Below are 15,840 nucleotides of genomic sequence, written 5' to 3' on the forward strand. Positions count from 1 at the left end.
GGATCTTATCAAGACTGATACAGTTTAAAAAGTTCAGAATAAGGTTTGTTTTAATGGTTCACACCTACATTTCCCGTACTTGGGAGAGGAGACTAAGGCATGAGGATCCCAGAAGTTTAAGGCCAGCCTGGACATTGGAACAAAAGACTATCTCAGAGAGCTGGAAGGGAAAAAAGACAAAAGGGTTCTGAGTAATGTTATCTCATTTGCTTAGAAGTTTAAATATATTTGATAATCTTATACTTTATGAAGATTAGTGGCATCTGAGATGGAGCTGGGAAAGGAGAAAACAACATGGAGAATATCAGAGAGAGACCCTAAACTATAGCAAGTCTGTCACCTACTGGATGATGGTGGTGGTGGTGGTGCTAACAGGGACGCTTCACTAAGTGGTTAGTGCATCAGACTAGCAATGCTGTGGGGGGAGACATTATCATCTCTATTTACCATGAGGAAGCAGAGGCTCTGAGAGCTTAGGAATTTTGCAGAAGACACAAAGGCAATGAATGGAGTAGAGGCTTCAGACCCCAGGCTCCTAACCCTACACTGTGGTACCATTCAATGTCCCTAAGATAAAACAGAGCACGTTACTTAAAAAGGAGTGGAAATGCTGAACACCTGCCCTGGGACTTCGATGTGAGACTGGCCCTAGTACGTAACTGTCAGGTGATGAGACTTAGAATTCACTGTTGCTTTTTTCTCTTCATAGGTATCCATCAATAGTCAAGGTATGTTCCTGAGAAAAATCTAGTGAGCTTTGCTTAAAGTTTGCCTGACATGGTAGTATCTGTCTGCAGTCCAGTACTGAGGAGGAGGAGGGTTTCCGATTTAAGGGCATGTGGGCTATATAGTGACTAAAATTCGTGTGCACATTAGGGTGTTTCCATTTCAACCATTTTCTGCTCTAGCATACATTTTAGAATAGAATTTGGCATGCTGTAAATTGACGTTGTACCATGGGCATTATTTTCGTAGATTTTTCTTTTTCTTTTCTTTTCCTTTTTTTCTCTCTCTCTCTCTCTCTCTCTCTCTCTCTCTCTCTCTTTGAGGCAGGGTCTTGGGAGGTAGCCCTGGCTGGCTTCAGACTCGTCGCATAGCTTAGGATGGCCTTGAACATAGGATTCTGCTGCCTCCACCTCCTGAATACTGAGATTAACCGGCTTATGCTTCTATCTCCACTTCATGCAATACTAGGAGTCAGACTTAGGGCTTGGTGCCTGCTAGGCAAGCACTTTACCACCTGCATCCCCAGCCTCAGATGGGATTTTTATTGTATGCCTTTTAAAATAAAATATAGTACACTTGTGTGGATCATAATGACAGGTCTTATCCAACTTTGTATTTAAGATGCTAATCCTCTGAAAATAATATACATCTAGTTCGTCATAAACAATTCATTCTGCTAACATTGCATTTGTTCTGACCTGGCACATATGTGAATTTCAAAGCATAACCAAACCATGCTCCCATGTTTATCATATGGTTGGTTATAGTTCATATCTTAGTCCCTAAAACCATATTTGAAGCAGGTAAGATGATAGATAGTCCAGGCACTCCCCTGAATCTTGTGCATCACAAAGCCTAGGTAGAGGAGCTGGGTGGATACCTTGTACTGAGACTGCTAGAGCAGCACAGAGGGACTTAAGATGCTTTGGAATAGCTCTCTTTGCATGGGTAAGTGCCACATCACAAGCAAATGTCCAGCCATACCACATAGGCACCAGTAACAGATCAAAGCACAATCTCACCAAAGTCTAGCTTGGTTGTTAGACTTTCTTGCAGAGCAGTGTTATGTATAGGAGCGTGGGTGACCCCCAAACAACTACCCGATCCTGGTTGGCAATCCCACTGCTCATGGAATCCCATTTTAGCCTTCCTCTAGCTTCCGTAAATAGGCTGGCATTTCTCAAGACCTCTTGCAGCTGGGGAAAGGAGCTGGCATCTCAGGCAAGGGGCTCCTGACACCTTTATAGAGTACCAATAGCTCTGTTGCCAGAGCTCTGTCTGCCACTGTATTGTTATGCTCTGACATAGCTGTGGGGCAGAGGCCAAGAACTTTATGACCAGAGGGAAAAAGCACAGTAAGAAGGGAGTTTGTCTAACAAAAAGGTAGTGACTCCATAGTAAGGATTATAAGAATTTGAGGATTGGGTTTACTTTTTTAAAATAAACTTTATATTTTTAAGCTGTATAACATTGATACGAAATACATACAGAGATGGCTTTAAAAGGTTATTTCAATGAAAGAAATTAAAATATGTGTCATCTCACAATTGCCATCCCCACATCCTGCCTCTGCCACTTCAGGGTGACAGTGGCTGAAATCTATAGCAAAATTCCTAAATATAGTACGTTAACTGTAGTCTTCATGTTGTACACTAGAACTGTAGGATTAGCTGTCTGTAGTCACAACACACAAAGGATTGTGAGTTTGAAGTCAGCCTGGGCTACATAGCTAGACCTCTTATCCCCCACTCTAAACCTCCCCCCAAAAAGCAAAAAACTGTAGAACTGATGATACAATGGAATCCTTAGGAATGATAAAAATAAATAAGTCCCTTGCTTTTCTCTTTCTTTTATTACTTTAGAAGAATATGAAGAAGCACTTAAGGTAATGTTTACTTCATTTTATTTTCAAATAATTTTTAAAATATTTACTGAAACCTGAACTCCAGTGGAAAGTACTAAGAATAAATGGAGTGACACCATTTTGTTAGGGAGACTGTGGTAAGTAGGGCGTATGACTCAGCGGCAGGCAGCTCCTAATACAGTTCCAGTTGTTGTATCACCTCGCCGCTGGTGTGGTGCCACCGTCTTATCATCTAGAAAGAAGCCCTGGGTGTGGTGGTGCTCTTCTGTAATCCCAGCACTCAGGAAGCCAAGGTACCTGGATCACTGAGTTCAAAGACAACTTAAACTAAACAGGAAGTTTGAGGCTAGCCTTGGCTGTGTGGCAAAACTGTCTCAAAAACAAAGAGATGGCAGGAGGATTGTTTGAGCCTAGCTTAGGGATAACCTGGGCAACAGAGCAAAACCCTGCTTCAACCAAAATATTGTTGTGCACAGAAAAAAATTAGTAGGTGGTTTGGTGGGTTTTTTGTTGTTGTTGTTGTTTTTGGGTGTTTTTTTTTTTTCTTTTTGCAATGCCAATCTAACTCAGGGCCTCTGGTATGCACAGTTATGAGACAGGGGCTAGAATTCCTAGCCATTCGGTCCCTAATTTTTCTTAAATACTTATATACCTTCATGAAAGCCAAACCACTTCTTATTTATTTATTTATTTATTATGTATACAACATTCTGTCTCCATGTATGGCTGCACGCCAGAGGAGGGCACCAGATCTCAGTACAGATGGTTGTCAGCCACCATGTGGTTGATGGGAATCGAACTCAGGACCTCTGGAAGAGCAGCCAGTGCTCTTAACCACTGAGCCATCGCTCCAGCCCCCGCCAAACCACTTCTTGAAGGAATTTCCAGAATACATGATTAGGAAAATGCTTCTTACAAAAATATAGCTACTTAAGCTGACTTCCTAAGTACGAGGTCAGTGAGAGGTAAATGCTTAGCTATACAGCATAGCTTTGTGGTTTCCATGATTAGTGCTAGTCTGGAAGTGATTTTGGGGTTTTAGAAAGTTGAGATTAGAGCTAATACCTTATAGAACAACCAGTTAAAAGCCAGGCCTGTAATTGTAGTACCTCGGAGGTGAAACAGGAGGACCTTAAGCTGGACCAACAAGGGCAACCCTGGACAGACCCCATGTCAAAATAGACAGAAGAATTAAAGGGTAACCTAGTTAGTGGGAAAACCTTACAATCTCACCTAGAAATTTCTTCAAATTTTAGTGTAATAAAGCTATTTGTAGTTCTTTTGGGTTTTTTTGTTTTTTGGATACAGCTTCTCTGTGTAACAAACCTAGCTGTCCTGGAATTCTGTGGCTCTATGGGACAGAGTGGCCTTGAACTCACAGAGATCTGCTGTCTCTGCCTCCTGAGTGCTGGGATTAAAGTTGTGCACCACCACACCCAGCTATAGTTAATATTCTTGACGGAAGGTTCTAGATAATTAACCTGGAGATTGACTGTCTCTTTCCAAAGTGCTTGGAACCTGACATGCCTTTTTTTGGGGGGGGGGGATAATACTTGTACATTCATAATGAGATTATCTTAGGAATGGGTGCTAAGACTAAATTTGAAATGTATTTGTCTCATACTTTATAAATAGTCTAAAGGTAATTTTCTATAGCATTCTTAGTATATAATGTTTTGATCACTACTGATCATAAAATGCCAGATACTAATTTTCCACTTGGGGAATCATATTGTAGCCTCATTTTGTAACACGCTCTTGTAACATACTTTCAGATGGCTAACATTAAGCAAGGAAACCAACTACAGATGCAAGTCCACGAAGGGTACCATGTTGTAGATGAAGCATTCCCCCAAATTGTAGTACAAAAACAAGCGACTGCCAGGACAGGGAAGAAGCCACTTGCACATTATTCTTCAGTGGTGAAAGTCCTGGGATCAGATAAAAAGCCCACAGAGGAGCCTGCAGCACAGGTATGAAGAGGATGGCCCCTCTTTCCAACTCAACGTTACGTCTCTTTGTCTCTTAAATACCATTCGGATAATCATCAAAGATTTGGGCAGGGAGGCCGGGAGATAGCCTTGAAAGAACAAGAACCTGAGTTTGATCCCCGGAGTCAGGTTTTAAAGAGGGGAAGGGGGCTGGAAAGATGGTTTAGTGGGTAAAGAGGTGGTGTGCAAAGATGGGTATATTAGTTCAAATCCCCTGAATTCATATGAAGGTCAGGCACAGTAGTGTCATACCTGTAAACATGATATATCTGTGATCTCAGTGCTCTATGGCAAGATGGACGCTCACAGACCAGTTAACTTGACCTGTACAGTGGTGAGCAACAAAAGGGAGACAAGACCCTCTCACTCAAAGCCGAGAACCACATCCAGTGCTGTGTCTGATTTCCACATGTGTGCCTCTGCTCCACAGAGCCAGGGTGGTACATACATGTCATCTCAGCACTTAAGGCGCGGAGACAGGAGGATCCTTGGAGCTTACAGGCCAGGCAGCCTAACCTAGTTGGCTGTTTCCAGGCCACTGAGTGACTCTGCCTCAAAAAGAAAGAAAAGGTGAACAGTGCCTGAGAAATAACCCCCAAGGTTGTCCTCCAGCCTCCACATGCTTGCACAGTCTCTGCAGATCCACAAAAGATTGGGTATTATATCGTATTATATCGACCATCTGGATCAGAATTTTGAAACTGATAACCCTGGTTTTCTTCTAGAGAAAGAGAAGAAACTGGAAAACACTTTGATATTGTAACTTTTTTTTTTAATTTTATTTATTTGTTATGTATACAATATTCTGCCTGTGTTTTGTGATATTGTAACTTTTTAAAAAGATTTATGTGTGTATTAGAATACAGTGTTCTTGGGGGGCTGGAGAGATGGCTCAGAGGTTAAGAGCATTGCCTGCTTTTCCAAAGGTCCTGAGTTCAATTCCCAGCAACCACATGGTGGCTCACAACCATCTGTAATGGGGTCTGGTGCCCTCTTCTGGCCTGCAGGCATACAGAGAGAATATTGTATACATAATAGATAAATAAATATTTAAAAAAAAAAGAATACAGTGTTCTTCCTGCGTGTATGCCTGCACATCAGAAGAGATGGTTGTGTGTCAACCATGTTGTTGCTGGTATTGAACTCAGCACCAGTGCTCTTAACCTCTGAGCCATCTCTCCAATGCCTCACACTGTAACTTTTGAAAAACTTACATGCTTGTGACATTTGATAAAAGAAACCTGAAAAATAACACATTTTGGAAGAATTACGTTTGAAAAGAAAAGTAACTTCTACGGTCCTGGATTGTATTTTTCCACAGCCATGTCCACTTCCTCCTTGTGACACAGAACAGACTCAAGACAAGCCCCCAGACTGGTTCACAAGCTACCTGGAGACGGTGAGTGTTCTCTCCAGCTTGGCTTTTGGCAGCACTGTTGGCCCAGGAAGAAAGCTGAACCCAGATTGCTGCAGCCTCTGCTGTAGGTGGTTGAGAGTGACAGCTGATAATTTCCAGACATCAAGCAGATGTGATCAAGGAAATTGTAGCCTTTGCCTGGGGCATTGTGAAAAGAGGGAGTCTAGTTCTCAGCATGTGAGGAGAGACAGATCTCTGCTTGAGAAAGGCACAGAAACAGTCATCCCAAGGAAGAGTCAGCTTAGCCGTGCAAGGAAGAGACCTGTAACATTTGTCATCCCCGGTAGCCATCAGCCATGTTCTTAAGTTACACCAGAGATGGGGACACTTCAGCTTTGCTGTTCTCATTGCACTTTTTCCAGTGCCTCAACTGAGTCCGTCTCCTCCCCCTTCTGCTCTGCATTGCAGTTCAGAGAACAAGTGGTTAAGGAAACGGTTGAGAAGCTTGAACAGAGGTTGCAGGAGAAGCTTGTCCTCCAGAAGTCACCCTTAGATTCCTCCCCCTCTGAAGTCTCAATGCCAGAGAACCAGTTCAACTGGCATATTGCTTGCAGCCGCTGCCAAAAAAGGATCATTGGTGTACGTTACCAGTGTAGGTAAGCAATTCCTGGGCACGGACAGTGACTGCCTAGCATGTTGGATACTGGAAGGGAAGCTGGATGTCTCTGTCTCTGAGCAGTCGGTGATGTGGCTTGGATTTGGAAGCACAAACTCCTCCTGTTTGGTGGGTTTCCTTGGAAGTATTCTGAGTGCCGTTCATTTACACATTGGGATTAACAGAATCAGGCAAAATTAGATCACTAAGGAGACACACACCCCCCTTGTTCAAAATTATCTTGTATATCCTTCCTGTGAACTATTTCATGAAAATAGGTATGATTAGAAGTTACTCTCTCGTTTTACTAATGAGGAGCATAGGCTCCACATAACCAAGTCCCACCTAACTGGTAATGGAGCAAATATAAAGTTGTCCTCTCCACTCAGGGACTTCCTACTGTAAGGTGTTTAATGTGTTGTTCTTTTCACACAGCCTGTGCCCATCCTACAACATCTGTGAAGATTGTGAAGCTGGACCATATGGCCACAACAAAAACCATGTTCTGCTAAAGTTGCGAAGACCTGTTGTGATTTCCTACGAGCCATTTTCCCACTTAAAGTGTCCTCCTCGTCTGCCTCCCGCTCTTGAACAAGTCAGGTAAAGCCATACGCCAGAGGGTGCTCATCTGATTGATTAGGTTCTTGATTCTGCTGACACAGCATGCTGATGTTAAAAATATCTGATGTAGGCCATAGGCTAGGAGGTGGTGATGCATGCCTTTAATCCCAGCACTCAGAAGGCACAGAAACACTGTCTTGAAAAAAAAAAAAATATCTGGGGCTAGAGAGATGGCTCAGAGGTTAAGAGCATTGCCTGCTCTTCCAAAGGTCCTGAGTTCAATTCCCAGCAACCACATGGTGGCTCACAACCATCTGTAAAGGGGTCTGGTGCCCTCTTCTGGCCTGCAGGCATACAGACAGGATATTGTATACATAATAAATAAATATTTAAAAAAAAATATCTGGTTTGTGCTGGAGAGATGGCTTAGTGGTTAAGAGCACTAAGAGCACTTGATGCTTTTGCGGAGGAACCTGGGTTCAGTTCCGAGTACCCACATAGCATCTCACAACTGTCTATAACTCCAGTTCCAGGGAATTTGCTGTCCATTTCTAGCCTCTGTGGGCATCGGGCACACACGTGGTACACATACATGCTAGCATGCAAACACTCCTACACATGAATTAAAAATAAACAAATCTTTAAAAATAAATTTGAGCTACCCAGCATTCAGAAGCATCCTGAGTTGTAAACTGGACTAAGCTCCATGGGGAGACAGTGGTGTCGTACAGCATCTCAGAGTCACTAGTGCTCTTCTGCTTTGCTCTTTTCCATTGGTGCATAATAACGAAACAGTTGCCTGAAACTGAAGTAGAAATGATGATGATAAAAGAAATTGAGAGGGGGCTGGAGAGATGGCTCAGCGGTTAAGAGCATTGCCTGCTCTTCCAAAGGTCCTGAGTTCAATTCCCAGCAACCACATGGTGGCTCACAACCATCTGTAATGAGGTCTGGTGCCCTCTTCTGGCCTGCAGATATACACACAGAGAGAATATTGTATACATAATAAATAAATATTTAAATAAAAAATAAAAGAAATTGAGAAACTAGATGCTAGCCAGTGATGGATTTACTTAGCTCCAGATAGCCTCAAAGTTTGTTTTTTAAGACAGTCATTCATTATCCCACAGGCTCCAGAAGCCGGTGGATAAGAACTTTGTGAAAGCAGAAAAGCAAAGGTTACGTGCTGAGAAGAAACAGCGGAAAGCAGAGGTCAAGGAGCTTAAAAAGCAGCTTAAGCTCCACAGGAAGATTCATTTGTGGAATTCGATCCACGGATTCCAGAGTCCCAAGTCCCCTTTGGGCCGACCTGAGAGCTTGCTGCAGTCTCACGCCCTGATGTAAGTCCTGGACCAGTGCGGGAGTGTGGCTTGGGGTCAGCTCTCTACAAGTGGGACTTCAGCATCTTTGTCTTATCTGTCAAGTCTCTCTAGCACTCACCTGTTTTAAACTGCCGTGCTCTGGTCCAAGCTGTTTCAGGAGTTATTTCTGACACTTGTTTTGATACCTTGTTCAGAGAGCTAGAAACTAGTAAGACTCAGGATGGGGGTGATGCTTCAGACTTCTCTCAGAATGGGGGTGACTCAGACTTGTCTTTTCCGGAGGCAGTCTGGCTGGGTTGGGAGCAAAAGAAGCAAGTCTTTGTTTGTATTTATGGACACTTTGAAGTATCCCGTAAGGCATCATTTTTGTTTTATAGCCTGGAGTTAATTCCTAGCACTACCTTTTACACACACACACACACACACAGGATTTTTATTAGTCTCTGTTTTTGTTATTTATTAATTTATTTTTGGCTTTTCAGGACAGGGTTTCTCTGTGTAACAGCCCTGGCTGTCCTAGGACTAGCTCCGTAGACCGGGCTGGCCTCGAACTCACAGAGACCCACCTGCCTCTGCCTCCCAAGTGCTGGGATTAAAGGCGTGCACCACCACAACCCGGCTGTGATAGTGTTTATTAGTGTGTGTATGTGCACATGATGTGTGAGTCTGGCATGTGTCCTGTGACATGCATGTCAAAGTCAAAGAACTTTGTGAGGTCAGTTCTCTTTTCTCTGCTGTTTGTGCCTTACGGGGTTCAGGTCACTCACTAGACTTGCATGTCAAGCACCTTTCCCTGCTGAGCCTTCTCACGGGGCCTAGTTACTGTTAGTTTTTAAGGCAAACATATTAGTGCATCCTTAAAAGCTGTCAGCCTCTTGAATCCCGGTGTGGCATGTGCAGAAGCCATCACACCCGACAACAAGTAACTAAGCGTTTGGGTTCCTGTCCAGGCTTCCTTTGCAGCCCTGTGCCCCAGTTATGCCAACGCTCAGTGCAGCATTTGTGGATGAGAATTTGCCTGACGGGACTCATCTGCAACCAGGAACCAAGTTTATCAAACACTGGAGGATGAAGAACACAGGAAATGTGAAGTGGAGCACAGACACAAAGGTATTTTTTTCCTCACTAAATGTAAAGGCAGTGGTGCGCAGTCGCAAAGGACCCAGGTGACAAGCTTTCTCTTGTTCTTTTCAGCTCAAGTTCATGTGGGGAAACTTGACATTGGCTTCTACAGAGAAGAAGGATGTTTTGGTTCCCTGCTTGAAGGCTGGCCATGTGGGGGTGGTGTCTGTGGAGTTCATCGCTCCAACCTTAGAGGGAACATACACTTCGCATTGGCGTCTTTCTCACAAAGGCCAGCAGTTTGGGCCTCGAGTCTGGTGCAGCATCATAGTGGATCCGTTCCCCTCTGCTGAGAACCCCGAGAATGTTGAAAGGGGCCTGATCAGCTCGGGCAAAGCTGATGACTTTACCTGTGAGCCAGAGGTGAGCACTTGCACTGTAGCCTTCGCCCCTGTGCCAGATGATTTCCTCAGTCTTTAGGAATGCCAAGCTTGGTGACACATGCCTCTATTCCATGCGCTTAGGAGGCTGAAGCAAGGGTATTGCAAGTTTGAGGCTAACTCTTGCTAGGGACACTGGGGACTTGAACCCAAGAGAACTCATTCAATTGCTTTTCTTTAAGGCTTCCTAAAGTTTACCATTTCTGAGTTTTCTATCACTATGACAACATACTTGAGATAATTACCTTCTAAAGAGAAAAGGTTTATTTTGGTTCACAGTTTTAGAGGTTCCCGCCCATTATTAGACAGACCTATTGCTTTAGGCCTCTAGTAGGGGGATTAGACTGTGCTGGCAGACAGCATGTGGCAGAGAGAGGGGGAACAAAAGCCACTCGGATCCAGGAAGGAAAGAGTCCAACATTTCCCTTTGGTCACGTGCCCACAGTGACCTATGGGCCTCAGATGAGGCTCTACCTTGTGTTTCTGTCTAGTAATACCATGCCTCTAGGGGTCAAGCTTTTGGATATTCCAGACAGGTTTTTCTGTGCAGTCCTGGCTGTCCTGGAATTTGCTCTGTAGATTATGTTAACCTCACACTCAAAGATCCTCCTGCCTCTGCCTCCCAAGTACTAAGATTAAAGGCCAGTGCTGGATTAAAGTTGTATGCCACCACTCCCCAGCTTAGGGCCCAAGCTTGTAACACGTGGGTTTGGGGTATATTCTTCCCTCCCGTACACTTACCTCAGGGTGTTTAATGTCTTTAAGGTGTTGGTACAGGCAGTCCCTGAGGGTTTTTGTCTGTGATGGTGCTTCCTGTACCAGGGAAGGGCTGCCTGGCCGGCCTGTGAACTTCTGGTAGCTTCTCTATTTAATGATCATCTCCTAGAATATCCTGAGTACTAATGACATGCCTGTTACCTGCTGCTGCCTGCCATTAGAGTCTGGTGAAGACTAGTGTTCGTTTCCTGTTTGAGCTAACTAACCACTTTTTGCAATAGTATATAAACTCTACTATTTCTGCAGCTTTTCTAGAGTCTAAATTAAAACTAAAAATCTGAATGTAGAGGTTTTGCTGTGATATTTTAGGGGTGGCATTGTCAGCCTGATGCATGAGCTTTGTTGAGGCCCTAAAATGTGCCCCGATTATTTGTCTCTATAGGAAGCTTATCTTCTCGCTGAAGAAGCGATTCCATTGGGTGAAGTGACAAAGCAGACAGAAGGGAAAGGAACCAGCATCCCACAAAAGACACAGAATGTTAACAACGAGAGAGAACTGTACATTCCATCCGTGGACCTTCTGACTGCCCAGGTAAACAGCCAGCACTTTGGAGGAAAGGGGAGAGAGGGCGTCAGCACTGGGGAGAGAGTCCTCACCCTGTTATTGAGAGATGGCATGGCCATCCATGGTGCTGGGAAGTTAAAGATGGGCAGGCTTGCTGGGCGGTAGTGCTGCACCTCTTTAATGCCAACACTTGGGAGGCAGAGGCAGGCCGAGGCCAGCCTGGGCTACAAAGCAAGAAAGCAAGTTCCAAGACATCCAGGACAGTTGAAACCCTATCTCAAAAAAAAAAAGCTTGATCCAGTCAACTGTATTTAATGGGCATGTGATCATCTATAAATCTATAAAACAAGTTTCTAAACTGTTCCTCATGAGTTTGAAGCTCAGGCTGTTTCACCGGCCTGCCCACTGTTTCCTCTCCTCCCTGCAGTTAGACATTTGAGAACATTGGTTCCCATTTCACTCTTTTTGATTTCACTTGATTGAAGAGGGGCATGAATTTGAACAGAATTGAGCCCAGGGAGTGTCCAGAAGGCCTGTAGGCCCAGTTGCAACAGGGCGTTGCTCTCACTTGCACTGCAGACACCGTTATTGGCCATCTTTATTTCTAGGACCTGCTGTCCTTTGAGCTGCTGGATATAAACATTGTCCAGGAATTGGAGCGAGTGCCCCACAACACCCCTGTGGGTAAGCATGTCTTCTTGGCTCATCTGTTTAGGTGCTGGTGTTACAGTCTGAGGCACAGGGGGGGGTCCTCCCATGTGATAGTAAAGCTGCACCCGTGGTCCATCTCCTCCTTTCCCCGCTGTCTGTCAGTGCCACAGTACAAGTGTGCAGGACTTCTACTGTAAAGGAACCCCTTCTTCATTTTTCTCCCTTTGTTCCTTTACTCGTAGATTGGTATCTTGGCTTTGACCTGCTAGGTCATTTACGTGTTTGTGACCCAGCATTGATTGGTGAGAGGTAGTTGCATTTCTGGTGATCTGGAGAAGTTCTTTATGACAGGTGGTGGAGCATATTTGGGTTTATTTTAACCCCATAGGAAGCAAAAAACCTACCAACTTCTGCTTCTGGACACTTGTTTGTGATATCGTGCTTTTTCTCAGTTGATGGTTTTCCTGTCTTCATTCTCCAGATATGACTCCCTGCATGTCTCCTCTGCCACATGACAGTCCTTTAATAGAGAAGCCAGGCTTGGGGCAAATACAGGAAGAGAGTGAAGGGGCGGGATTTAAAGCACTTCCTGGTAAGGGGTTAAATGTCTATAAAGCACTTGTACCTTCCCTTCCCATTCCACGCCTATTCCATACACCCGTTCCTCACTAACTTCTCCTCAGCATGCAAACTGATGTCCTGCAGCACCTCTCGCGTGCTCTCTAAGTCTTCCCTCATGAGAGCAAGAGCAGCTGTTCGTACCTCACCAGGCTTAGTGTGCAGCGACTGGTGAAAGCTCTCAACTCTTTCAACACAAGTGACAGACAAGGTTTGTGTGTCTTTCAGATTGCACTGAATCAACAAAGAGGAAGGCTGAGGCCCCTGCTTCAGTGGAAGAAACAGAGGAAGACTTGAGTGGGACCCAGTTTGTGTGTGAAACTGTAATCCGATCCCTTACCTTGGATGCTGCTCCGGACCACAACCCACCTTGTAGGCAGAGGTCCCCACAGAGTGAGTGTCCCTGTATTTCCACCAGCTAGCAAGGTGGCATCTGGACACTGAAAGGTGCTCTTCTGTGCCAAGAGGGGAGGGAGACTGATCTTTGTTGGAAACTCTGATCACATTGGCTTTTGACTAAGCTAGTATTCTTACTAGAACACCAGGAATAAGGAAGCCACCCTAACTCGTTTCTGCACTGTCTCAGGGGAATTACAGCTGCAGACCACAGAGGAACAGCAACCGGTTGTGCTGCCTGGATTCTGCAGAAAGGGTTCTTCCTGTAAGTTGGCAGCTCCTCAGTAGACGCTCCCACTGGCAAACGAGTCATCTGCTTTCTCCCAAGGGCAGCAGTCTGGAAAATGTAGGACAACACAGGAGTATCACATTGCTTCCCAGGGTTAAATTTTACCATAAAAAAGTACCTTCATGGCAGAGGTGGTAGTGCACGCTCTTCATCCCAGCACTCAGGAGGCACGGGTAGGCAGAGCTCTCTTAGTTCGAGGCCAGCCTGGTCTACAGAGCAAGTTCCAGGACAACCACAGCTACATAGAGAAAACCTGTCTCTAAAAAACAAAAACTTAAAAAAAAAAAAAAAAAAACCTCATAGGTTCTAGTGGTGGCTGATAATAGTCTTAGAATCATGAGGAGGCTCAGCTCAGTCCTTAGCACCTAACTGAAAATCTCAGGTGCTGTGACAGATCCTGTAACAAAAAGTAAGGCAGATGGACAGACACTTTTGCATGTGCTTTAATCCCAGTACTTGAGATGTAGATGTTGGCACATCTCTGAGTTTGAGGCCAGCTACATAGTGAAACACTGTCTCAAAAAAAATGGGCAGGGGGCTTCTAGGGAACTACACCCAGTGTTTACGTCTCCTGTGGCCTCCGTTCACAGTCCCATTAGCTGCCTGCACACTTGTACACACACACTACCTTCACAACAGATTGCCAGTACCATATGTCTCAAAACTACCTAAAGTGCAGTTTCTTAGGCTGTGAGTCCTTTCTGTGTGAGCAAGAGGACCTGAGTTCGAGTCCTCAGTACTCTTCTAAAGGCCAAGCAGAGCCCTGACTGCTTGTGACCCCTGTAACCCGTGTCAGGGAACTGAGACAGGCAAATCCTGGAGCTCGTAGCCAACCAGCCTAATCAAAATGCCGAGCTTCAGGTTAAGTGAGAGGCCTGTCTCTAATAAAGTAGAAAACAATAAAGGAAGACATTTGGTGTCCTCCCCTGAGCTACACACACACATATACAGGTGTAATCAGCATGCACCATAGATATACAAAAGAAGAATTGGTCTATATGTCTTTAAACATGACTGTTGGGTTTTTTGCTTAAAGTGAACATACACACATGAATACTTTTTTACACATATATACAAATAGCAGAAAGGTGAGACTAGAGAGATGGCTCAGTGGTTAAGAGCACTGGCTGCTCTTCCAGAGGACTGGGGTTCAATTCCCAGCACCCACATGGCAGCTCACAGCTGTCTGTGACTCCCGTTCCAGAGAATCTGACTCCCTCACACAGACAAACATGTAGACAAAACACCAGTGCACATGAGATAAATCATTTTTTAAAAATGGCAGAAAGCTGTGGAAGGACAAAGCAAACTGTTGATAGGTATTGCTCAGATAGGCTCTTGGGCCACCCCTTTCCTCACCCCCATGGTTCCCTGTTCTCTTCTGACTGCATCACTTTCCAAAGGCGGAGAGCAAGCATACAACCTGAAGTGCTCACCACATGATGCCTTTTCTTACCCTGGTAGCTGGTTTACCTGCTGGGATAGAGCTGTCATGATGAAGAGAAAGGGACTGTAAGACTCCGCTGCTCATAGGAAGTCTGGCCATTTCCACCCACAGACCTGTTGACTTCCGTTCTATTTGTTTTGGTGTGATCTTGAAACACAGAATACAGTTACGGCTCCAGCAGCAGCCCATCTCTGGGTCATAGAATACAGTTACGGCTCCAGCAGCACCCATCCCTTTGGGTCTTTCCACTCTGGCTTTTCCGCCAGCTCATGATCCACAAGGTCTGCTGCTCAGCCTGTCCTCACAGGGTTACTTTTGTTCCTTAGTGAAATTTGCCTTGCCTGAAGAAGGACCACTTGGAGATGAGAGGGAAGAGATTGTCCACATTGCTGAGGAAGAAGAGGAACTCCAAGATGAAGTTCAGAGTCAGTCTTCTGCTTCCTCCGAAGACTATATCATCATCCTGCCTGAGTGCTTTGACACCAGCCGCCCCCTGGGGGACTCCATGTACAGCTCTGCACTCTCACAGCCAGGCCTGGAGCGAGGGGCTGAAGGCGAACCTGGGATCGAAGCTGGGCAGGAGCTGACTGAAGCTGGAGAGAGACTCCCTGAAGGGGAGAGCCAGCCACAGGAGCAGAGCATCAGTGACATCCTTACAACCTCACAGACTCTGGACACAGTGCCTCTAGTCCCCGAGGTGGTCGGACTTCCACCACCACTGTCCAGGTACTGCTCAGCACCCCTTAGCTGTCCTGTTCCTTAGAGGGGAAATGACCAGCTTAATCTCCAACTCACACTCGTATTTCTTAGCACTTGTGAATTTGGACTTTAAACAAATGTTTGCTTTAGTTGACCTTACATGAGCATCTGTGTACTTATTTTTCTATAATTAAGAAAAATCTTTAAACACACAAACATATCTGGATCTTCATGTTTTAATTCTCAAGTTGAATGAAGGTGACAGAAACTTGTATGAGGATTTGTCATTTAGCTCAGCGTTAGAGCATCTGCCTGGCACTCATGCGTGCCTGGGCTCAACAGAAAAGCTTTCATCCTCTAGGTACTAACACAAACAAAGTCAATTAGGAAATTAAATTCCTTATGGACATATACCACAAACCCAGAAAGTACGGAAGTCTCTATGGATCTGGGCCATTGGTCTTGCCTAAGGGTACAGGA

At 44.9% G+C, this 15,840-nt stretch overlaps 1 protein-coding gene across 5 annotated transcripts in view; it reads left to right on the top strand.

Annotated features, from left to right (window-relative positions):
- Positions 1-15,840, top strand: part of Nbr1 (NBR1 autophagy cargo receptor) — a 28,948-nt gene that overhangs the window by 5,851 nt on the left and 7,257 nt on the right. For 2 of the 5 annotated variants that reach the window (XM_041643853.1, XM_041643858.1), the window contains exons 5-19: positions 710-728; positions 2,589-2,611; positions 4,366-4,563; positions 5,903-5,980; positions 6,407-6,594; positions 7,029-7,193; positions 8,285-8,494; positions 9,427-9,586; positions 9,671-9,961; positions 11,138-11,287; positions 11,869-11,944; positions 12,393-12,503; positions 12,758-12,922; positions 13,116-13,190; positions 14,988-15,387. In XM_041643853.1, the coding sequence (XP_041499787.1) occupies positions 710-728; positions 2,589-2,611; positions 4,366-4,563; positions 5,903-5,980; positions 6,407-6,594; positions 7,029-7,193; positions 8,285-8,494; positions 9,427-9,586; positions 9,671-9,961; positions 11,138-11,287; positions 11,869-11,944; positions 12,393-12,503; positions 12,758-12,922; positions 13,116-13,190; positions 14,988-15,387 (2,309 nt within the window). The remainder of the gene's footprint in view (positions 1-709; positions 729-2,588; positions 2,612-4,365; positions 4,564-5,902; positions 5,981-6,406; positions 6,595-7,028; positions 7,194-8,284; positions 8,495-9,426; positions 9,587-9,670; positions 9,962-11,137; positions 11,288-11,868; positions 11,945-12,392; positions 12,504-12,757; positions 12,923-13,115; positions 13,191-14,987; positions 15,388-15,840) is intronic. The other 3 variants (XM_041643854.1, XM_041643856.1, XM_041643857.1) reach the window with 3 other exon arrangements.

Source organism: Microtus oregoni, unplaced genomic scaffold, assembly GCF_018167655.1.
Source record: "Microtus oregoni isolate MIOR12 unplaced genomic scaffold, Mior012 000091F_ref0000469, whole genome shotgun sequence".
NCBI classification, from domain to species: Eukaryota; Metazoa; Chordata; class Mammalia; order Rodentia; family Cricetidae; genus Microtus; species Microtus oregoni.